At 56.4% G+C, this 24,698-nt stretch overlaps 1 protein-coding gene across 4 annotated transcripts in view; it reads right to left on the reverse strand.

The window, feature by feature from the left end:
• Positions 1-24,698, reverse strand: part of tespa1 (thymocyte expressed, positive selection associated 1) — a 148,587-nt gene that overhangs the window by 51,405 nt on the left and 72,484 nt on the right. For 2 of the 4 annotated variants that reach the window (XM_067999949.1, XM_067999946.1), the window contains exons 3-4: positions 23,942-23,984; positions 8,403-8,452 (exon numbers count right to left, since the gene is read on the reverse strand). The exons of 1 other annotated variant lie outside the window; for it this stretch is intronic. In XM_067999949.1, coding sequence (XP_067856050.1) covers positions 8,403-8,452; positions 23,942-23,984 — 93 coding nt within the window. The remainder of the gene's footprint in view (positions 1-8,402; positions 8,453-23,941; positions 23,985-24,698) is intronic. One more of the 4 variants, XM_067999947.1, reaches the window with a different exon arrangement.

The following is a 24,698-nucleotide window of genomic DNA, read 5'->3' on the forward strand; positions in this document are numbered from 1 at the left end:
AGGTGGTAGAGGTCGCGGGTTTGGGAGGTGCTATCGAAGAAGCCTTGGCGAGTTGCTGCAGTGCATCCTGTGGATGGTGCACACTGCAGCCACTGTGTGCCGGTGGTGAAGGGAGTGAATGTTTAGGGTGGTGGATGGGGTGCCAATCAAGCGGGCTGCTTTATCTTGGATGGTGTCGAGCTTCTTGAGTGTTGTTGGAGCTGCACTCATCCAGGCAAGTGGAGAGTATTCCATCACACTCCTGACTTGTGCCTTGTAGATGGTGCAAAGGCTTTGGGGAGTCAGGAGGTGAGTCACTCGCCGCAGAATACCCAGCCTCTGACCTGCTCTCGTAGCCACAGTATTTATATGGCTGGTCCAGTTAAGTTTCTGGTCAATGGTGACCCCCAGGATGTTGATGGTGGGGGATTCGGCGATGGTAATGCCGTTGAATGTCAAGGGGAGGTGGTTAGACTCTCTCTTGTTGGAGATGGTCATTGCCTGGCACTTATCTGGCGCGAATGTTACTTGCCACTTATGAGCCCAAGCCTGGATGTTGTCCAGGTCTTGCTGCATGCAGGCTCGGACTGCTTCATTATCTGAGGGGTTGCGAATGGAACTGAACACTGTGCAGTCATCAGCGAACATCCCCATTTCTGACCTTATGATGGAGGGAAGGTCATTGATGAAGCAGCTGAAGATGGTTGGGCCTAGGACACTGCCCTGAGGAACTCCTGCAGCAATGCCCTGGGGCTGAGATGATTGGCCTCCAACAACCACTCCCATCTTCCTTTGTGCTAGGTATGACTCCAGCCACTGGAGAGTTTTCCCCCTGATTCCCATTGACTTCAATTTTATGAGGGCTCCTTGGTGCCACACTCGGTCAAATGCTGCCTTGATGTCAAGGGCAGTCACTCTCACCTCACCTCTGGAATTCAGCTCTTTTGTCCATGTTTGGACCAAGGCTGTAATGAGGTCTGGAGCCGAGTGGTCCTGGCGGAACCCAAACTGAGCATCGGTGAGCAGGTTATTAGTGAGTAAGTGCCGCTTGATAGCACTGTCGACGACACCTTCCATCACTTTGCTGATGATTGAGAGTAGACTGATGGGGCGGTAATTGGCCGGATTGGATTTGTCCTGCTTTTTGTGGACAGGACATACCTGGGCAATTTTCCACATTGTCGGGTGGATGCCATTGTTGTAGCTGTACTGGAACAGCTTGGCTAGAGGCACAGCTCGTTCTGGAGCACAAGTCTTCAGCACTACAGCTGGGATGTTGTCGGAGCCAGGACTGTTCATCAACTGGAAGGGCTATCACTCCATCAACACTCAGCTCATCTGTGACCACCGCAAGAGATTCCTTCACGTGTGCGCCAGATTCCCTGGCAGCTGCCACAATTCCTTCATCCTGCAGGAATCCAACATCCCACCCCTCTTCCACACACCGAACACCCGTAAGGGCTGGCTCCTCGGGGACAAGGGATACCCCCTGCACACGTTGCTCATGACACCTCTGAGGAACCCCATCACCGAGCAACAGCATCGATATAACAACAACCACATCGCTACCAGGTCTACAGTTGAGCATGTTATAGGGCTGCTCAAGATGCACTTCAGGTGCCTTGATCGTTCTGGGGGAGAGCTTCAATACACACCAGACAGAGTGGGACGCATTATAGTCATGTGTTGTGCCCAGCAGAACATGGCACAACAGAGAGGGGTGCCACTTGAGGAGGCCCCATCCACATCTACGGGTGAGACGTGGGGGCACTTTGAGTGGTGTCCCCACTTCCAAGTCCCATTTCGCCATCTCCCCTCCCATGGGCCAGGCCCACATCACTCCTACCACCCTGCTGGACGACAGTTTGGAGGACATGTGTGAAGCCTTGTAACGCTAGAGTATCTGCCTGCCTGTTTAAGGCGGCAGAATGTTGTTCAACTTGAGTCCGAACGGCCGTTGTCAGGGCCTGAATGGTGAGCCGTGCTTGAAGCTCCATGGAAGCTAGCCTTCCCTCCATCGCAGACATTCCCGCACTTACCCACGACACTATCTCAGAGATGCCCTCACGTCCCTGTGACAGTATCTCAGAGATGCCCTCACGTCCCTGTGACAGTATCTCAGAGATGCCCTCACGTCCCTGTGGCAGTATCTCAGAGATCCCCTCCTGTACCTGTGCCACCATTCCACTCATGCAGGAGTTGGACTCCTCCATCCTCTGCGCGATTGTGGAGAGTGTGCGTGGCACCTGTTCCAGCACCTCGCAAATGTGCTGCTGCCCCTCGATCATTCTCCTTTTCATGGATGGCCCCCAGGGTTCAGCATCTGTGTCCAGCTGAGCAGAGCCTGGAGAGGAGTGCGGCCACCGACATGGACTCTCTCCACAGCTGCCCCTGCCACCAGTGTCTGCTTGTGCTCACATGTATGTGGTAACTCACCAGGTGAGACCCCAACTGCACACTGGGACCCACCGAGGTGTGAGTATCTGCGCTGGTGGATGGCTCGCTCAGATGTGACGGTGTCCCCTCAGAGGCCGGCAGGTCCTCTGAGGAATCGCCCTCCGCCGTCACGGTGGTCGCTGAAGGCCCTGTAAGAGAACAGAAGGCAATATTAAGCATGATGACAGATGTTGAGGTGCTGAAGATGGCAAGGCATGTTAACATCATTTGCTATTGTGTGTGCTGAATGTTAAAGTTCTGTCACCAGACGTTTGTCGGGTGCCAGTCTCGGTGTCCCCGATGGACAGGCACTCGAGGGTGCGGCTCAGCTCCAGAGCCTCCTGCTTTGCGTTTGTGAGGACGACGATCTATTTTGGCCCCCCTCCGGTCTTCGCCTTTTCCCGTGCATTCTGGGCTCTCTTCTCCTATAAGGGGAGAAAGTAGAGAGGCGTGAGTGAGGGATGGTGACGTGGCCAACCGATGAATGCATTGGCTTGGGTGAGGCTGACCGTGAAAGAGATGCATCAGAGGGTGAGTATGAGACAGAGCCATGAGATTGTATGAGGATTGGGTTGAGTGGTAGTGGTGGGGTGAGTAATGGGGAGGTGAGGAAGTGCTGAGGAAGTGCAGGTAAGTTGAGGATGAGGTTTGAGTGGGTGTGAGGAATGATGTAGTGTTGACAGTGCAGAATGAGTTGGGGGGTGGGGGCGGTGATGTAGAAGACGGAGTGCAGGAGAATGAGTAAGTGTACTCACTTTGACTGACCTGGTTAGATCATTGAAGTGCTTCCTGCACTGGATCCAGGTGTGGGAGATGTTGCTGCTGCTGGTGACCTCCTCTGTCACCTCGAGCCAGGCCTTCTTGGTGGCAGAGACAGGCCACTTCCTCCCGTCCGCTGGGTAGAACACATCCCTCCTCCTCTTCACCCCATCCAGTAGCACCTGGAGTGAGGCATCACTGAATCTAGGAGCAGCCTTTCCCCTGGGCTGCTCCATCGTGGTGTGCGGGTGTTTTCTCCAGGAGCAGCCATTGGAGGGCTGCCCCATTAAATAGAGCTCCTCCAGCTGACAGCCTGTGATGCGGGTGCGCAGTCCGCCCGCTGCGCAGCTTTCCGACGGCAAACCCGGAAGCCACGTTAAGCGATCGCCTGGGGAACGGACAGGTTTTATTGGGCGGGTCACCCACATGCCCAATCAACCCCCCTCCCCTCCTGCTGCCATCCCGCCTCCCCGTTAATATTGGGGCCATCGAGTATAAAGGCAAGGAATGAGAATAGACTGGCAACTAACATAAAAGGGAATCCAAAAGTCTTCTATAGGCATAAAAATAGTAAACGGGTAGTAAGAGGAGGGGTGGGACCGATTAGGAACCAAAAAGGAGATCTACGCATGGAGGCAGAGGGCATGGCGAGGTACTAAATGAGTACTTTGCATCTGTCTTTACCAAGGAAGAAGATGCTGCCAAAGTTACAGTACCCATCAAGTTATGTTGAACCTTTATAAAACACTGGTTTGGTCACCACTGGAGTATTGTTTCCAATTCTGGGCACTGCACTTTGGGAAAGATGTGAAGGCCTTAAAGAGGGTGCAGAAGAGATTTACTGGAATTGTTCAGGACTTCAGTTACGTGGATAGACTGGAGAAGCTGGGGTTGTTCTCCTTAGAGCAGAGAAGGTTGCGAGGAGATTTGATAGAGGTGTTCAAAATCATGAGGGGTCTGGATAGAGAGAAACTGTTCCTGTTGGCAGAAGGGTCAAGAACCAGAGGACACAAAATTAAGATAATTGGCAAAAGAACCAAAGGTGACATGAGGAAAAACTTTTATCACACAGCGAGTGGTTATGATCTGGAATGCACTGCCTGAGGGGGTGGTGGAGGCAGATTCAATCATGGTCCTCAAAAGGGAACTGGATAAGTACTTGAAGGCAAAACATTTGTAGGGTTACGGGGATAGGGTGGGAGAGTGGGACTAGCTGGATTGCTCTTGCAGAGAGCCAGCACAGGCTCAATGGGCTGAATGGCCTCCTTTTGCTCAGTAACCTTTCTATGATTCTAAAATGAAACAGAAAAAGGAGGCTTATGACGAATGTAAGGTTCATAATACAGTAAAGAACAAGGCTGACTCAGAAAGTACAGAGGAAATCTAAAAAAGGGAATTAGAGGGGCAAAGAGAGAGTATGAGAATAGATTAGTGGTTAACATAAAAGGGAACCTGAAAGTCTTTTATAAACATATAAATATTAAAAGGGTAGTCAAAGGAAGGATGGGGCCAATTAGGGACAAAAGGAGATCTTCTTGTGGAGGCAGAGGGCCTGACTGAGTTACTAAATGAAAACTTCGCATTGGTCTTCACTAGAGAAGAGGATGCTGCCATTCTAGCAGTAAAGGAGGAGGTAGGAGCGATATTGGAGAGGATAAAAATAGATAAAGAGGAGGTACTTAAAAGGTTGGCAGTACTCAAAGTCGAAAAGTCACCCGGTCCAGATGGGATACATCCTCGGTTACTGAGGGAAGTAAGGTTGGAAATTGTGGAGGCTCTGGCCACAATCTTCCAATCCTCCTTAGATATGGGGATGGTGCCAGAGGACTGGAGGATTGCAAATGTTACACCCATGTTCAAAAAAGGGGAGAGGAAAAAACCCGGCAATCACAGGCCAGTCAGCCTAAAGTCAGTGGTGGGGAAACTTTTAGAGACAATGATCCAGGACAAAATTAATTGGCTCTTGGAAAAGCATGGGCTAAAAAATGAAAGTCAGCACGGATTCATTAAAGGAAAATTATGTTTGACTAACTTGATTGAGTTCTTTGATGAAGTAACGGAGAGGGTTGATGAGGGTAGTGCGGTTGATTTTGTGTATATGGACTTTCAAAAGCCATTGGATAAAGTACCACATAATAGACTTGTTAGTAAAATTGAAGCCCATGGAATTAAAGGGACAGTGACAGCATGGATATAAAATTGGCTAAGGGGCAGAAAGCAAAGTTTTGTTTCTCAGACTGGAGGGAAGTATACAGTGGTGTTCCTCAGGGGTCAGTATTAGGACCACTGCTCTTTTTGATATATATTAATGACCTGGACTTGGGTATAGAGGGTATAATTTCAAACTCGGAAATGTAGTAACCAATGTCGAGGACAGTAACAGAGTTCAGGAGGACATAAGCTGTCTGGTGAAATGGGCGGACACATGGCAGGTGAAATTTAACACAGAGAAGTGTGAAGTGATACATTTTGGTAGGAAGAATGAGGAGAGGCAATATAAACTAAATGGTACAATTTTAAAGGGGGTGCAGGAACAGAGAGACCTGGGGATTCACAACACAAAACTTGAAGGTGGCAGGACAAGTTGAGAAGGTTGTTCAAAAAGCATACGGGATCCTGGGCTTTATTAATAGAGGCATAGAGTACAAAAGCAAGGAAGTTATGCTAAACCTTTATAAAACACTGGTTAGCCCTCAGCTGGTGTATTGTGTTCAATTCTGGGCACCACACTTTAGGAAGGATGTCAAGGCCTCAGAGAGGGTGCAGAGGAGATTTACTAGAATGGTACCAGGGATGAGGAACTTCAGTTATGTGGAGAGATTGGAGAAGCTGGGGTTGTTCTCCCCAGAACAGAGAAGATTAAGAAGAGATTTGATGGAGGTGTTCAAAATCATGAATGGCTTTGATATTTTATCCTAATTTACTCTGTTTCCAGTGGCAGAAGGGTCGGTAACCAGAGGACACAGATTTAAGGTGATCGGCAAAAGAACCAGACGTGACATGAGGAAACATTTTTTACGCAGCGAGTTGTTATGATCTGGAATTCACTGCCTGAAAGGGCGGTGGAAGCAGATTCAATAATAACTTTCAAAAGGGAATTGGATAAATACTTGAAGGAAAAATATTTACAGGGCTGTGGGGAAAGAGCAGGGAAGTGGGACTAATTGGATAGTTCTTTCAAAGAGCCGGCACAGGCATGATGGGCTGAATGGCCTCCTCCTGTGCCGTACCTACTATGATACTGATCCAGTATCTACCCCCTATATCCCGGAGTATAGAATCATAGAAAGATTACAGCACAGAAGGAGGCCACTCGGCCCATTGTGTCTGCGCCAGCTCTATCCAAGAGCAATCCAGCTGGTCCCACTCCCCCGCCCTATCCCTGAGGCCCTGCAAGTTCTTTCCTTTCAAGTACTTATCCAGTTCCCTTTTGAAGACCATGATTGAATCTGCCTCCACCACCCCCTCGGGCAGTGCATTCCAGATCATAACCACTCACTGTGTGTTAAAAGTTTTTCCTCATGTCACCTTTGGTCTTTTGCCAATCACCTTAAATCTATGTCCTCCGCTTCTTGACCCTTCCGCCAATGGGAACAGTTTCTCTCTATCTACTCTGTCTAGACCCTTCATGATTTTGAATACCTCGATCAAATCTCCTCGCAACCTTCTCTGTTCCAAGGAGAACAACTCCAGCTTCTCCAGCCTATCCACGTAACTAAAGTCCCTCATCCCTAGTAAATCTCTTCTGCACCCTTTCTAAGGCCTTCACATCTTTCCTAAAGTGCGGTGCCCAGAACTGGACACAATACTCCAGTTGTGGCCGAACTAGTGTTTTATAAAAGGTTCATCATGACTTCTATACTTTTGTACTCTATACCTCTAATTATAAAGCCCAGGATCCCGTATGCTTTTTTAACCACTTTCTCAACCTGCCCTGCCACCTTCAAAGATTTATGCACATATACCCCCAGATCTCTCTGTTCCTGTACCCCTTTTAGAATTGTGCCCTCTAGTTTATATTGCTTCTCCTCATTCTTCCTACTAAAACATATCACTTCACATTTTTCTATGTTAAACTTCATCTGCCACGTCTCCGCCCATGCCACCAGCCTGTCTACATCCTCTTGAAGTCTATCACTACCCTCCTCGCTGTTTCCTAACCTTCCAAGTTTTGTGTCATCTGCAAATTTTGAAATTGTGCCCTGTACACCCAAGTCCAAGTTATTAATATATATCAAGAAAAGCAGTGGTCCCAGCACCGACCCCCGGGGAGCATCACTGTACACCTCCCTCCAGCCTGAAAAATAACCGTTCACCACTACTCTCTGTTTCCTGTCACTTAGCCAATTCTGTATCCATGTTGCTACTGCCCCCTTTATTCCATGGGCCACAATCTTGATGATAAGCCTATCATGCGACACTTTATCAAACACCTTTTGAAAGTCCATATACACCACATCAACTGCATTGCCCTCATCTACCCTCTCTGTTACCTCATCAAAAATCTCTATCAGGTTAGTTAAACATGATTTGTCTTTAACAAATCCGTGCTGGCTTTCCCTAATCAATCCACACTCGTCCAAGTGACTGCTAATTCTGTCCCGGATTATCATTTCTAAAAGTTTCCCCACCACCGAGGTTAAACTGACTGGCCTGTAGTTGCTGGGTTTATCCTTACACCATTTTTTGAACACGGGTGTAACATTTACAATTTCTCCAGTCCTCTGGCACCACCCCTATATCTAAGGATGTTTAGAAGATTATGGCCAGTACCTCTGCAATTTCCACCCTTACTTCCCTCAACAACCTAGGATGCATCCCATCTGGACCGGGTGACTTATCTACTTTAAGTACAGCTAGCCTTTCTAGTACCTCCTCTTTATCACTTTTTAGCCCATCCAGTATCTCATCTTCCTTTACTGAGACTCTGGCAGCATCTTCTTCCTTGGTAAAGACAGATGCAAAGTATTCATTTAATACCTCGGCCATCCCCTCTGCCTCCATAAGCAGATCTCCTTTATGGTCCCTAATCGTCCCACCCCTCCTCTTACTACCTGTTTATTGTTTATATGCCTGTAGAAGACTTTTGGATTCCCTTTTATGTTAGCCACCAGTCTATTCTCACACTCTCTCTTTGCCCCTCTTATTTCCTTTTTCACTTCACAGTAACAGCAGCTACTGATGAACAGTCCTGTGTTCTGGATTAGTCCACAAGTAGCAAATCATACCATTTAACATGAGAGGGTTGCTCTCCTCCTGTAGGCTCGTCTGACATGATCTGCAAAAAGAGGAGAAAATCTTGGTGAAAGTCACATTCGATCACCCATTACCCAGGGGTCAGTATTAGGACCACTGCTCTTTTTGATATATATTAATGAGCTGGACTTGGGTATAGAGGGTATAATTTCAAAGTTTGCCTAAGACACATAATCCAGAAATGTAGTAAACAGTGTGGAGGATAGTAACAGACTTCAGGAGGACATAGACAGGCTGGTGAAATGGGCAGACACATGGCAAATGAAATTTAATGCAGAGAAGTGTGAAGTGATGAAATTTGGCAGGAAGAATGAGGAGAGGCAAAATAATCTAAAGGGTACAATTTTAAAGGGGGTGCAGGAACAGAGAGACCTGGGGATTCACATACACAAATCTTTGAAGGTGGCAGGACAAGTTGAGAAGGCTGTTAAAAAAACAAATGGGTTCCTGGGCTTTATTAATAGAGACATAGAGTACAAAAGCAAGGAAGTTATGCTAAACCTTTACAAACCACTAGTGTAACACGCTGTTACTGACTCAGGAGTGAATTAGACACGCAGACTGTGGTATCCAAAGCAGCTTAGTTTATTCACTCCCAATGGGTCTTTACTAACAGCACCAATCCAGACAGATAGTCACCTGTATTATCTTCGGTCTTCTAATTCGGGCTTCTCCATATGGATTAGTCACCCACATTCTGTCTACACATTATACAATACATTGGACAGGGACAGGTGGTACTTTTCAGTTTATCACTTGCTCCTCACAGTTTATCTCCTCAAACTCTGAGTCCCTTCCTCTCCGAGCTCCTCTCTCTAATGAATCACTCCCGGTCCTTTTACACTCATAGGCTGGGAGCAGTTAAAGGTAATTAAAGTCCACAACCTCTTCAAGTGGTACCCCTCGCTTGGTTACATAGCCCCCTCACCAGCTCGAGTGATTTCTACCGTAAGGCACAACCTTCAGGAGAGGGCACTCTCATTCCCTCTACGGTTATCACCGGGGTTTCAGTTCACCGTGACACTGCGGAAACCATTTCAGTCATATCTTCAGTAAAGGACTCCTCCACTGGGTATTCTATTACTACCTCAGATACACTCACACTTCTTCAGCACTCTCACTGGGGCCGACTTGCTTCTTTTTCTCTTCCCACTGCTTAACAACCTCTGATCCTGTTATATCTTTGGATTTCTCCTCCTTGAATTCTTCACTCATGGACTCTTTGACCTAAATGTCTGTAGACGTGGAACTCTCCACTGTCCGCACCAGCACTCAATCCTAGAACATCGTGAACAAACCCTGATGGTGGCCGTGGAGCCCAATTCCTTGGGTTTTTCAGAGATTGGAACTGGTCCCTCAGGGTTTCTCTTTAACCACTCCAGCTCCAGGCACTGTTCCTCAGCCACACTTCACAGGATGACGAGCGACTGTGTCACTTTTTCCAACTGCAAGCATTTGGCTTTGTCCTCCATCTTGAAGCAACTGTCCCTCATTCCTGATTCCTGATTCCTGCAGTTTACGCCTGCCCCTTGATTTGGCCCATCTGGAGAACCTGCGGGTTTTATCCTTGCACTTTGATCTGGAGAACCTGCGGGTTTTATCCTTGCACTTTGATCTGGAGAACCTGCGGGTTTTCCCCTTGCACTTTGATCTGGAGAACCTGCGGGTTTTATCCTTGCACTTTGATCTGGAGAACCTGCGGGTTTTCCCCTTGCACTTTGATCTGGAGAACCTGCGGGTTTTATCCTTGCACTTTGATCTGGAGAACCTGCGGGTTTTCCCCTTGCACTTTGTTCCTCTTCCCCCGGGGTCTCCCCCTTGGCCTATCTCAGCTGGCGCTTCAGCTTCATTTGAAGAGCTGCCATCTCTTCACCATGGGTCTGCTTGTGGGTTTCCCAGGCGGACTGGAGGCTCTAGTTTTGAGGGGTCAGCTCCGCAACCTTGGTGTTCAACTCGTGCACCCTCTGCGCCAGCTCATGCCTCTCCCTCTTCAGGTCTTCGAGGCCCATCTGGTTACTTTCCAGAGTCTAAATCTGTTGAGTGAGCATCTCTAATTCAACTTCCTCCTCAACCTTCAACGTCTCGTATTGCAGGACAACAGAGGCCTTCTCTTTGACCATCCTCTCCGCTCTTCCTTCAAACATGTTGCAACTTTCTCTCTCCTTCGGTTTGAATCTCCCTCTCAAAACTGAGCATTGCGTCCTTTATGGCCATGGAGCACGGAGTAGCAACTATTGACAGGGAGTCTATAATTGGGAATTTGGTGAGTGACAGGGTTCGGTGCTGTAAAGGGTGAGGTGCATTTGATTAGTCAGCAGAGCGGAGAGGAGCGTACCGAGAGGGGAGAGGGGCGCACCGAGAGGGGAGAGGGGCGCACCGAGAGGGGAGAGGGGCGCACCGAGAGGGGAGAGGGGCGCACCGAGAGGGGAGAGGGGCGGACTGAGAGGGGGGAGGGGAGGACCGAGAGGGGAGAGGGGCGGACCGAGAGGGGAGAGGGGCGGACCGAGAGAGGGGAGAGGGGGGCGGACCGAGAGAGGGGAGAGGAGCGGACCGAGAGGGGAGAGGGGCGCACCGAGAGGGGAGAGGGGCGGACCGAGAGGGGAGAGGGGCGGACCGAGAGGGGAGAGGGGCGGACCGAGAGGGGAGAGGGGCGGACCGAGAGGGGAGAGGAGCGGACCGAGAGGGGAGAGGGGCGGACCGAGAGGGAGAGGGGCGGACCGAGAGGGGAGAGGGCGGACCGAAGAGGGGAAGAGGGGAGGACCGAGAGGGGAGAGGGGCGGACCGAGAGGGGAGAGGGGAGGACCGAGAGGGGAGAGGGGCGGACCGAGAGAGGGGAGAGGGGCGGACCGAGAGGGAGAGAGGGGCGGACCGAGAGGGAGGGGGGCGGACCGAGAGGGGAGAGGGGCGGACCGAGAGGGGAGAGGGGCGGACCGAGAGGGGGAGAGGGGCGGACCGAGAGAGGAGAGGAGGACCGAGAGGGGAGAGGGGCGGACCGAGAGGGGAGAGGGGCGGACCGAGAGGGGAGAGGGACGGACCCGAGAGGGGAGAGGGGGGGCGGACCGAGAGAGGGGAGGGGCGGACCGAGAGGGGAGAGGGGGGCGGACCGAGGAGAAGGGGAGGGGCGGACCGAGAGGGGGGAGGGGCGGACCGAGAGGGGGGAGAGGGGCGGACCGAGAGGGGAGAGGGGGGGCGGACCGAGAGGGGAGAGGGGCGGACCGAGAGAGGGGAGAGGGGCGGACCGAGAGGGGAGAGGGGCGGACCGAGAGGGGAGAGGGGCGGACCGAGAGGGGAGGGGCGACCGAGAGGGGGGAGGGGCAGACCGAGAGGGGGGAGGGGCGGACCGAGAGGGGGGAGGGGCGGACCGAGAGGGGAGAGGGGCGGACCGAGAGGGGGGAGGGGCAGACCGAGAGGGGGGAGGGCAGACCGAGAGGGGGGAGGGGCAGACCGAGAGGGGGGAGGGGCGGACCGAGAGGGGGGAGGGGCGGACCGAGAGGGGAGAGGGGCGGACCGAGAGGGGAGAGGGGCGGACCGAGAGGGGAGAGGGGCGGACCGAGAGAGGGGAGGGGCGGACCGAGAGGGGGGAGGGGCAGACCGAGAGGGGAGAGGGGCGGACAGAGAGAGGGGAGAGGGGCGGACCGAGAGGGGAGAGGGGCGGACCGAGAGGGGAGGGGCGGACCGAGAGGGGAGAGGGGCGGACCGAGAGGGGAGAGGGGCGGACCGAGAGGGGAGAGGGGCGGACCGAGAGGGGAGAGGGGCGGACCGAGAGGGGGGAGGGGGGCGGACCGAGAGGGGAGAGGGGCGGACCGAGAGGGGAGAGGGGCGGACCGAGAGGGGAGAGGGGCGGACCGAGAGGGGAGAGGGGCGGACCGAGAGGGAGAGGGGCGGACCGAGGGGGGAGAGGGGCGGACCGAGAGGGGAGAGGGGCGGACCGAGAGGGGAGAGGGGGCGGACCGAGAGGGGAGAGGGGGCGGACCGAGAGGGGAGAGGGGCGGACCGAGAGTGGAGGGGGGCGGACCGAGAGGGGAGAGGGGGCGGACCGAGGGGGGAGAGGGGCGGACCGAGAGGGGAGGGGGGCGGACCGAGAGAGGGGGGAGGGGCGGACCGAGAGAGGGGAGAGGGGCGGACCGAGAGGGGAGGGGCGGACCGAGAGGGGGGAGGGGCGGACCGAGAGGGGGGAGGGGCAGACCGAGAGGGGAGAGGGGCGGACCGAGAGGGGGGAGGGGCAGACCGAGAGGGGAGAGGGGCGGACCGAGAGGGGAGGGGCGGACCGAGAGGGGGGAGGGGCGGACCGAGAGGGGGGAGGGGCGGACCGAGAGGGGGGAGGGGCGGACCGAGAGGGGGGAGGGGCGGACTGAGAGGGGAGAGGGGCGGACCGAGAGTGGAGGGGGGCGGACCGAGAGGGGAGAGGGGCGGACCGAGAGGGGAGAGGGGCGGACCGAGAGGGGAGAGGGGCGGACCGAGAGAGGAGAGGGGCGGACCGAGAGGGGAGAGGGGCGGACCGAGAGGGGAGAGGGGCGGACCGAGAGGGGAGAGGGGCGGACCGAGAGGGGAGAGAGGGGCGGACCGAGAGGGGAGAGGGGCGGACCGAGAGAGGAGAGGGGCGGACCGAGAGGGGAGAGGGGCGGACCGAGAGGGGAGAGGGGCGGACCGAGAGGGGAGAGGGGCGGACCGAGAGGGGAGAGAGGGGCGGACCGAGAGGGGAGAGGGGCGGACCGAGAGGGGAGAGGGGCGGACCGAGGGCGGAGAGGGGCGGACCGAGAGGGGGGAGGGGCGGACCGAGAGGGGAGAGGGGCGGACCGAGAGTGGAGGGGGGCGGACCGAGAGAGGGGAGAGGGGCGGACCGAGGGGGGAGGGGGGCGGACCGAGAGGGGGGAGGGGCGGACCGAGAGAGGGGAGAGGGGCGGACCGAGGGGGGAGGGGGGCGGACCGAGAGGGGAGAGGGGCGGACAGAGAGGGGAGAGGGGCGGACCGAGAGGGGGGAGGGGGGCGGACCGAGAGGGGGGAGGGGCGGACCGAGAGAGGGGAGGGGCGGACCGAGGGGGGAGAGGGGCGGACCGAGAGAGGAGAGGGGCGGACCGAGAGGGGGGAGGGGCGGACCGAGAGGGGAGGGGGGCGGACCGAGAGGGGAGAGGGGCGGACCGAGAGGGGGGAGGGGGCGGACCGAGAGGGGGGGAGGGGCGGACCGAGAGGGGAGAGGGGGGCGGACCGAGAGAGGGGAGGGGCGGACCGAGGGGGGAGAGGGGCGGACCGAGAGAGGAGAGGGGCGGACCGAGAGGGGGGAGGGGCGGACCGAGAGGGGGGAGGGGCGGACCGAGAGGGGGGAGAGGGGCGGACCGAGGGGGGAGAGGGGCGGACCGAGAGAGGGGAGGGGCGGACCGAGAGAGGAGAGGGGCGGACCGAGAGGGGGGAGAGGGGCGGACCGAGGGGGGAGAGGGGCGGACCGAGAGGGGGGAGGGGCGGACCGAGAGGGGGGAGGGGCGGACCGAGAGGGGAGAGGGGCGGACCGAGAGGGGAGAGGGGCGGACCGAGAGGGGAGAGGGGCGGACCGAGAGGGGAGAGGGGCGGACCGAGAGGGGAGAGGGGCGGACCGAGAGGGGAGAGGGGCGGACCGAGAGGGGAGAGGGGCGGACCGAGAGAGGAGAGGGGGCGGACCGAGAGGGGAGAGGGGCGGACCGAGAGAGGAGAGGGGCGGACCGAGAGGGGGGAGGGGCGGACCGAGAGGGGGGAGGGGCGGACCGAGAGGGGGGAGAGGGGCGGACCGAGGGGGGAGAGGGGCGGACCGAGAGAGGGGAGGGGCGGACCGAGAGAGGAGAGGGGGGGACCGAGAGGGGAGAGGGGCGGACCGAGAGGGGGGAGGGGGGCGGACCGAGAGGGGAGAGGGGCGGACCGAGAGGGGAGAGGGGCGGACCGAGAGGGGAGGGGCGGACCGAGAGGGGAGAGGGGCGGACCGAGAGGGGAGAGGGGCGGACCGAGAGAGGAGAGGGGCGGACCGAGAGGGGAGAGGGGCAGACCGAGAGGGGGGGAGGGGCGGACCGAGAGGGGGGAGGAGCGGACCGAGAGGGGGGAGGGGGGCGGACCGAGAGGGGGGAGGGGCAGACCGAGAGGGGGGAGGGGCGGACCGAGAGGGGGGAGGGGCGACCCAGAGGGGGGAGGGGCGACCGAGAGGGGAGAGGGGCGGACCGAGAGGGGAGAGGGGGGCGGACCGAGAGGGGAGAGGGGGGCGGACCGAGAGGGGAGAGGGGGGCGGACCGAGAGGGGAGAGGGGCGGACCGAGAGGGGAGAGGGGGGCGGACCGAGGGGGGAGAGGGGCGGACCGAGAGGGGAGAGGAGCGGACCGAGAGGGGAGAGGGGCGGACCGAGAGGGGAGAGGGGGGCGGACCGAGGGGGGGGAGGGGCGGACCGAGAGGGGAGAGGGGGGCGGACCGAGGGGGGAGAGGGGGGGCGGACCGAGGGGGGAGAGGGGCGGACCGAGAGGGGGGAGGGGCGGACCGAGAGGGGAGAGGGGGGCGGACCGAGGGGGGAGAGGGGGGCGGACCGAGGGGGGAGAGGGGCGGACCGAGAGGGGGGAGGGGGGCGGACCGAGGGGGGAGAGGGGCGGACCGAGATGGGAGAGGGGCGGACCGAGGGGGGAGAGGGGCGGACCGAGGGGGGAGAGGGGCGGACCGAGAGGGGAGAGGGGCGCACCGAGAGGGGGGAGGGGCGGACCGAGAGGGGAGGGGGACGGACCGAGAGGGGAGAGGGGCGGACCAAGAGCGGAGAGGGGGACGGACCGAGAGGGGAGAGGGGCGGACCGAGAGGGGAGAGGGGCGGACCGAGAGGGGAGAGGGGCGGACCGAGAGGGGGGAGGGGCGGACCGAGAGGGGAGGGGGACGGACCGAGAGGGGAGGGGCGGACCGAGAGGGGGGAGGGGCGGACCGAGAGGGGGGAGGGGCGGACCGAGAGGGGGGAGGGGCGGACCGAGAGGGGGGAGGGGCGGACCGAGAGGGGAGAGGGGCGGACCGAGAGGGGAGGGGGACGGACCGAGAGGGGAGAGGGGCGGACCGAGAGGGGAGAGGGGCGGACCGAGGGGGGGTGGGGCGGACCGAGAGGGGGTCACTGCATCAACAAAACAAAACTGCAGGTGATTGGTGGTGAGTATTTCTCCTATTTTCTTCTTTTTTAGGACTTTAATTAATTAAATAAATAAAATAGTTCTGACAGGGCAGGAGATGTGTTGCAGCTGCAATATGTGGGAGCTACTGGACAGTTTTGTCCAGGACGACTACATCTGCAGTAAGTGTCTGCAGCTCGAGGAACTTTGGCTCCGAGTTGAGGAGCTGGAGTCTGAGCTGCGGACATTGCGAAGCATCAGGGAGGGAGAAAGTTACCCGGACACTTTGATCCAGGAAGCAGTCACGCCCCTTCGACTAAATACTGTAGAATTGACACGTGGTCAGGGACAGGAGGGTGTGACTGCGAGTGAGGCAGGAACGGGGATCCAGGAGGGAGCATTGCAGGAGCCTCAGTCCCTGCACTTGTCCACACATTCATCTCTCAGATCTGATTTACCCTGTGCCAATAGATACGAGGTTCTTGCAGCCCTTGTGGACGAGTGCAGGGACTGCAGGGAGGATGAGCAAACTGGCCACGGCACCGTGGTTCAGGGGGCCATTCAAGTGGGGGGAGCAAAAAGGAATGTGGTTGTAGTAGGCGACAGTATAGTTAGAGGATAGACACTGTTCTCTGCAGCCAAGAGCGAGAGTCCGAAGGCTGTGTTGCCTACCCCGGTGCCAGGGTTAAGGACATCGCCTCAGGGCTGGAGAGAAACTTGGAACGGGAGGGGGAGGATCCAGTTGTCCTGGTCCACTAGGTACCAACGAGATAGGTAGGACTAAGAACGAGGTTCTGCTGAGAGAGTTTGAGCAGCTAGGGACTAAATTAAAAAGCAGAACCACAAACGTGATAATCTCTGGATTATTACCTGAGCCACGAGCAAATTGGCACAGGGTAAATCAGATCAGAGAGATGAATGTGTGGCTCAAAGATTGGTGTGGGAGAAGTGGGTTTCGATTCATGGGGCACCGGCACCAGTACTGGGGAAAGAGGGAGCTGTTCCGTCGGGACAGGCTTCACCTGAACCATGCTGGGACCAGTGTTCTGGCAAACCGAATAACTAATGGGTCTGAAGACTAACAAGTCCCATGGACCTGATGGTTTGCATCCGAGGATCTTAAAGGAAGTGACTACAGAGATAGTGGATGCATTGGTTGTAATCTTCCAGAATTCACTAGATTCTGGAAAGGTCCCAGCGGATTGGAAAACCGCAAACGTAACACCCCTATTCAAGAAGGGAGTGAGACAGAAAGCAGGTAACTATAGACCAGTTAGCCTAACATCTGTCATTGGGAAAATGCTGGAATCCATTATTAAGGAAGTAGTAGCAGGACATTTGGAGACTCATAATACAATCAAGGAGAGTCAACATGGTTTTATGAAGAGGAAATCATGTCTGACAAATTTATTAGAGTTCTTTGAGGAAGTAACGGGCAGGGTGGATAAAGGGGAACCAATGGATGCAGTATATTTGGATTTCCAAAAGGCATTCGATAAGGTGCCACATAAAAGATTACTGCACAAGATAAGAGCTCATGGTGCTGGGGGTAATATACTGGCATGGATAGAGGATTGGCTAACGAACAGAAAACAAAGAGTCGGGATAAAAGGGTCATTTTCAAAATGGCAATCTGTAACTAGTGGGGTGCCGCAGGGATCAGTGCTGGGGCCTCAACTATTTACAATATATATCAATGACTTGGATGAAGGAACAGAGTGTCTTGTGGCCAAATTTGCTGATGATATGAAGATAGGTGAAAAGCAAGTTGTGATGAGGACACAAAGTGTCTGCAAAGGGATATTGACAGGTTAAGCGAATGGGCAAAAATTTGGCAAATGGAATATAATGTGGGAAAATGTGAAGTCATCCACTTTGGGAGGAAAAATAAAAAAGCAAAATATTATTTGAATGGAGAAATACTACAAAATGCTGCGGTACAGAGGGATCTGGGTGTCCTCGTACATGAAACACAAAAAGTCAACATACAGGTGCAGCAGGTAATCCAGAAGGCAAACGGAATATTGGCCTTTATTTCTAGGGGGATGGAGTATAAAAGCAGGGAAGTCATGCTACAACTGTACAGGGTACTGGTGAGACCAGACCTGGAGTACTACGTACAGTTCTGGTGCCCTTATTTAAGGAAGGACATACTTGCATTGGAGGCAGTTCAGAGAAGGTTCACTAGGTTGATTCCGGGTATGGAAGGGTTGTCTTATGAGGAAAGATTGAACAGGTTGGGTCTATACTCATTGGAGTTTAGAAGAATGAGAGGAGATCTTATTGAAACATACAAGATTCTGAGGGGACTCGATAGGGTGGATGCTGAGAGGATGTTACCCCTCATGGGGGAATCTAAAACTAGGGGGCATAGCCTCAGAATAAGGGGTCGCCCGTTTAAGACGGAAATGAGGAGGAATTTCTTCTCCCAGAGGGTCGTGAATTTTGGAATTTTTTACCCCATAAAGCTGTGGAGGCTGAGTCATTGAATACATTCAAGGCTGAGTTAGACAAATTTTTGATCAGCAAGGAAGTCAAAGGATATGGGGAAAGGGCGGGAAAGTGGAGTTGAGGTAAAAATCAGATCAGCATGATCTCATTAAATGGCGGAGCAGGCTCGAGGGGCCGAATGGCCTCCTCCTGCTCCTATCTCTTATGGTCTTATGGTCTCAGGGCTTCCTCGAAGGTCTCGAGGGTCTCCCACTTCAGGCGGAGATAGAGGACAGCTTGCTGGGCCGCCCACTCCTTGCAGGTCTTCCACCAGCTCAGTGTCTTCTCCTCCAGATCCATGTCCTTGCTGGCGCAGCTCCCTCTGATCCACCATCTCATGGACTAACTGCTGGATGCTGGTGACAGTTGCAGTTAGCTGACATTTCTCCTCCTTGAGAAGCACTCTCACTTGCTCCAGTAGCTGGAAGTCAGCCATTTGCTGCTCCTTCAACTTCTCGCCTGTCAGTGTTCTCTGCTCTTTCTCCTCTTTCTGTTACTGCGTGTTTTTGAACCTGGACCAAAGCTGCTGGTACTTGGTGTCCACTTCCAACCTCCCCTCCGTTTCTGGTCACTTTCCCAACTCTGACTTAACTTGGTCTGGACTCTTCACATCATTGCTTTGGCGGCCGACAGCTTCACCTGAATTTCTGTAATCCAGCTCGTTCTCCTGCAGGCTAGTCTTTATACTCTCCTTATGGAAAGACGCCGATGGGTCTTTACTTACAACACCGAACCAGACATTATCTTCGATCTCTCTCGCGATCTCTCTCTAGGGAGCTCTCTCTAGGGAGCTATCTCTCACGATTTCTCTCGCAATCTCTCTCTATGGAGCTCTCTCTCACGATCTCTCACTAGGGATCTCTCTCTAGGGATCTCTCTCTAGGGATCTCTCTCGCGATCTCTCTCTCGCGATCTCTCTCGAGGGATCTCTCTCGCAATCTCTCTCTATGGAGCTCTCTCTCACGATCTCTCTCTAGGGATCTCTCTCTAGGGATCTCTCTCTAGGGATCTCTCTCGCGATCTCTCTCTCGCGATCTCTCTCTAGGGATCTCCCTCTAGGGATCTCTCTCCAGGAATCTCTCTCGCGATCTCTCTCTCACGATCTCTCTCTCGCGATCTCGCTCGAGGGATCTCTCTCTAGGGATCTCTCTCGCGATCTCTCAGTAACCAGAGGACACAGATTTAAAGTGATTGACAAAAGAGCCAGAGGCGACATGAGGAAACATTTTTTTAAGGAGAAACTGTTCCCATTGGCAGAAGGGACGGTAATTGGAGGACAAAGATTTAAGGTAACAGAACCAAGTACTCCCTCAGTACTGACCCTCCGACAGTGCAGCACTCCCTCAGTACTGACCCTCCGACAGTGCAGCGCTCCCTCAGTACTGCCCCTCCGACAGTGCAGCGCTCCCTCAGTACTGACCCTCCGACAGTGCAGCGCTCCCTCAGTACTGACCCTCCGACAGTGCAGCGCTCCCTCAGTACTGCCCCTCAGACAGTGCAGCGCTCCCTCAGTACTGACCCTCCGACAGTGCAGCGCTCCCTCAGTACTGACTCTCCGACAGTGCAGCGCTCCCTCAGTACTGACCCTCCGACAGTGCAGCGCTCCCTCAGTACTGACCCTCCGACAGTGCAGCGCTCCCTCAGTACTGACCCTCCGACAGTGCAGCGCTCCCTCAGTACTGACCCTCCGACAGTGCAGCGCTCCCTCAGTACTGCCCCTCCGACAGTGCAGCGCTCCCTCAGTACTGACCCTCAGACAGTGCAGCGCTCCCTCAGTACTGACCCTCCGACAGTGCAGCGCTCCCTCAGTACTGCCCCTCCGACAGTGCAGCGCTCCCTCAGTACTGACACTCCGACAGTGCAGCGCTCCCTCAGTACTGACCCTCCGACAGTGCAGCGCTCCCTCAGTACTGACCCTCCGACAGTGCAGCGCTCCCTCAGTACTGACCCTCCGACAGTGCAGCGCTCCCTCAGTACTGACCCTCCGACAGTGCAGCGCTCCCTCAGTACTGACCCTCCGACAGTGCAGCGCACCCTCAGTCCTGACCCTCCGACAGTGAAAGCGCTCCCTCACTACTGACCCTCCGACAGTGCAGCGCTCCCTCAGTACTGACCCTCCGACAGTGCAGCGCGCCCTCAGTACTGACCCTCCGACAGTGCAGCGCTCCCTCAGTACTGACCCTCCGACAGTGCAGCGCTCCCTCAGTACTGACCCTCCGACAGTGCAGCGCTCCCTCAGTACTGACCCTCCAACAGTGCAGCGCTCCCTCAGTACTGACCCTCCGACAGTGCAGCGCTCCCTCAGTACTGACCCTCCGACAGTGCAGCGTTCCCTCAGTACTGACCCTCCGACAGTGCAGCGCTCCCTCAGTACTGCCCCTCAGACAGTGCAGCGCTCCCTCAGTACTGACCCTCCGACAGTGCAGCGCTCCCTCAGTACTGCCCCTCCGACAGTGCAGCGCTCCCTCAGTACTGCCCCTCCGACAGTGCAGCGCTCCCTCAGTACTGACCCTCTGACAGTGCAGCGCTCCCTCAGTACTGACCCTCTGACAGTGCAGCGCTCCCTCAGCACTGACCCTCCGACAGTGAAAGCGCTCCCTCAGTCCTGACCCTCCGACAGTGAAAGCGCTCCCTCAGTACTGACCCTCCGACAGTGCAGCGCTCCCTCAGTACTGACCCTCCGACAATGCAGCGCTCCCTCAGTACTGACCCTCCGACAGTGCAGCACTCGCCCTCAGTACTGACCCTCCGACAGTGCAGCGCTCCCTCAGTACTGACCCTCCGACAGTGCAGCGCTCCCTCAGTACTGACCCTCCGACAGTGCAGCGCTCCCTCAGTACTGACCCTCCGACAGTGCAGCGCTCCCTCAGTACTGACCCTCCGACAGTGCAGCGCTCCCTCAGTACTGACCCTCCGACAGTGCAGCGCTCCCTCAGTACTGACCCTCCGACAGTGCAGCGCTCCCGCAGTACTGACCCTCCGACAGTGCAGCACTCCCTCAGTACTGCCCCTCCGACAGTGCAGCACTCCCTCAGTACTGACCCTCCGACAGTGCAGCACTCCCTCAATACTGACTCTCCGACAGTGCAGCTCTCCCTCAGTACTGACCCTCCGACAGTGCAGCGCTCCCTCAGTACTGCCCCTCCGACAGTGCAGCGCTCCCTCAGTACTGACCCTCCGACAGTGCAGCGCTCCCTCAGTACTGACCCTCCGACAGTGCAGCGCTCCCTCAGTACTGACCCTCCGACAGTGCAGCGCTCCCTCAGTACTGACCCTCCGACAGTGCAGCGCTCCCTCAGTACTGACCCTCCGACAGTGCAGCGCTCCCTCAGTCCTGACCCTCTGACAGTGAAAGCGCTCCCTCAGTACTGACCCTCCGACAGTGCAGCGCTCCCTCAGTACTGACCCTCCGACAGTGCAGCGCGCCCTCAGTACTGACCCTCCGACAGTGCAGCGCTCCCTCAGTACTGACCCTCCGACAGTGCAGCGCTCCCTCAGTACTGACCCTCCGACAGTGCAGCGCTCCCTCAGTACTGACCCTCCGACAGTGCAGCGCTCCCTCAGTACTGACCCTCCGACAGTGCAGCGCTCCCTCAGTACTGACCCTCCGACAGTGCAGTGCTCCCTCAGTACTGCCCCTCCGACAGTGCGGCGCTCCCTCAGTACTGACCCTCCGACAGTGCAGCGCTCCCTCAGTACTGACCCTCCGACAGTGCAGCGCTCCCTCAGTACTGACCCTCCGACAGTGCAGCGCTCCCTCAGTACTGACCCTCCGACAGTGCAGCGCTCCCTCAGTACTGACACTCCGACAGTGCAGCGCTCCCTCAGTACTGACCCTCCGACAGTGCAGCGCTCCCTCAGTACTGACCCTCCGACAGTGCAGCGCGCCCTCAGTACTGACCCTCCGACAGTGCAGCGCTCCCTCAGTACTGACCCTCCGACAGTGCAGCGCTCCCTCAGTACTGACCCTCCGACAGTGAAAGCGCTCCCTCAAGTACTGACCCTCCGACAGTGCAGCGCTCCCTCAGTACTGACCCTCCGACAGTGCAGCGCTCCCTCAGTACTGACCCTCCGACAGTGCAGCGCTCCCTCAGTACTGACCCTCCGACAGTGCAGCACTCGCCCTCAGTACTGACCCTCCGACAGTGCAGCGCTCCCTCAGTACTGACCCTCCGACAGTGCAGCGCTCCCTCAGTACTGACCCTCCGACAGTGCAGCGCTCCCTCAGTACTGACACTCCGACAGTGCAGCGCTCCCTCAGTACTGACCCTCCGACAGTGCAGCACTCCCTCAGTACTGACCCTCCGACAGTGCAGCGCTCCCTCAGTACTGACCCTCCGACAGTGCAGCGCTCCCTCAGTACTGACCCTCCGACAGTGCAGCGCTCCCTCAGTACTGACCCTCCGACAGTGCAGCGCTCCCTCAGTACTGCCCCTCCGACAGTGCATCGCTCCCTCAGTACTGACCCTCCGACAGTGCAGCACTCCCTCAATACTGACTCTCCAACAGTGCAGCTCTCCCTCAGTACTGACCCTCCGACAGTGCAGCGCTCCCTCAGTACTGCCCCTCCGACAGTGCAGCGCTCCCTCAGTACTGACCCTCCGACAGTGAAAGCGCTCCCTCAGTACTGACCCTCCGACAGTGCAGCGCTCCCTCAGTACTGACCCTCCGACAGTGCAGCGCTCCCTCAGTACTGACCCTCCGACAGTGTAGCGCTCCCTCAGTACTGCCCCTCCGACAGTGCAGCGCTCCCTCAGTACTGACCCTCCGACAGTGAAAGCGCTCCCTCAGTACTGACCCTCCGACAGTGCAGCGCTCCCTCAGTACTGACCCTCCGACAGTGCAGCGCTCCCTCAGTACTGACCCTCCGACAGTGAAAGCGCTCCCTCAGTACTGACCCTCCGACAGTGCAGCGCTCCCTCAGTACTGACCCTCCGACAGTGCAGCGCTCCCTCAGTACTGACCCTCCGACAGTGCAGCGCTCCCTCAGTACTGACCCTCCGACAGTGCAGCGCTCCCTCAGTCCTGACCCTCCGACAGTGAAAGCGCTCCCTCAGTACTGACCCTCCGACAGTGCAGCGCTCCCTCAGTACTGACCCTCCGACAGTGCAGCGCGCCCTCAGTACTGACCCTCCGACAGTGCAGCGCTCCCTCAGTACTGACCCTCCGACAGTGCAGCGCTCCCTCAGTACTGACCCTCCGACAGTGCAGCGCTCCCTCAGTACTGACCCTCCGACAGTGCAGCGCTCCCTCAGTACTGACCCTCCGACAGTGCAGCGCTCCCTCAGTACTGACCCTCCGACAGTGCAGCGCTCCCTCAGTACTGACCCTCCGACAGTGCAGCGCTCCCTCAGTACTGCCCCTCCGACAGTGCAGCGCTCCCTCAGTACTGACCCTCTGACAGTGCAGCGCTCCCTCAGTACTGACCCTCCGACAGTGCAGCGCGCCCTCAGTACTGACCCTCCGACAGTGCTATCACTGAGCTCACACCTGCTGCATGTAAATTATTCGAGTAATCTGGTCTGCCTCTCTCTGTGTTGCAAGGAAACCACTGAGTCCTTAAAAATGCCATCCCAGTTGCCTCTCACTTGTCCTCACCAGGTGATGACTGGTGGTGGGAATCAGGTCATTGTAAAGTGTAGACCCAGGGTCACATGCAACAGAGGGGCAGCCTGAGTAAATACTCACCCAGCTACACTCTGTGTGTGGAGCACGGTGTGAATGTGAGGGGCAGCATTGTGTAAAATATCTCAACGATCCAAACCACCAAATACACTCAGTGACATCAGAGGATAAAATACACTCAGTGACATCAGAGGATAAAATACACTCAGTGACATCAGAGGATAAAATACACTCAGTGACATCAGAGGATAAAATACACTCAGTGACATCAGAGGAAATAGCTTTGTAATTCAGACATCATCTTACCCACAATCCTCCAGCCAGCTCTTTATCTTATCAACAGAACTTCCTGTGAAAACAAACAGGAAACCGACAGCAGTCAGGGGCAGGAAGTTGTGCAACGGGCAGCCCTGTTCACCACTCACACTCCCCGTGCCCTGTTCACCACTCACACTCCCCGTGCCCTGTTCACCACTCACACTCCCCGTGCCCTGTTCACCACTCACACTCCCCGTGCCCTGTTCACCACTCACACTCCCCGTGTCCTGTTCACCACTCACACTCCCCGTGCCCTGTTCACCACTCACACTCCCCGTGCCCTGTTCACCACTCACACTCCCCGTGTCCTGTTCACCACTCAGACTCCCCGTGTCCTGTTCACCACTCACACTCCCCGTGTCCTGTTCACCACTCACACTCCCCGTGTCCTGTTCACCACTCAGACTCCCCGTGTCCTGTTCACCACTCAGACTCCCCGTGTCCTGTTCACCACTCACGCTCCCCGTGTCCTGTTCACCACTCACGCTCCCCGTGTCCTGTTCACCACTCACGCCCCCCGTGTCCTGTCCACCACTCACACTCCCCGTGTCCTGTTCACCACTCACATTCCCCGTGCCCTGTTCACCACTGCCATTCCCCGTGCCCTGTTCACCACTCACATTCCCCATGCCCTGTTCACCACCCACATTCCCCATGCCCTGTTCACCACTGCCATTCCCCGTGTCCTGTTCACCACTCACATTCCCCGTGTCCTGTTCACCACTCACATTCCCCGTTCCCTGTT

Source organism: Heptranchias perlo, chromosome 18 (genome assembly GCF_035084215.1).
Source record: "Heptranchias perlo isolate sHepPer1 chromosome 18, sHepPer1.hap1, whole genome shotgun sequence".
Taxonomy (NCBI): Eukaryota; Metazoa; Chordata; class Chondrichthyes; order Hexanchiformes; family Hexanchidae; genus Heptranchias; species Heptranchias perlo.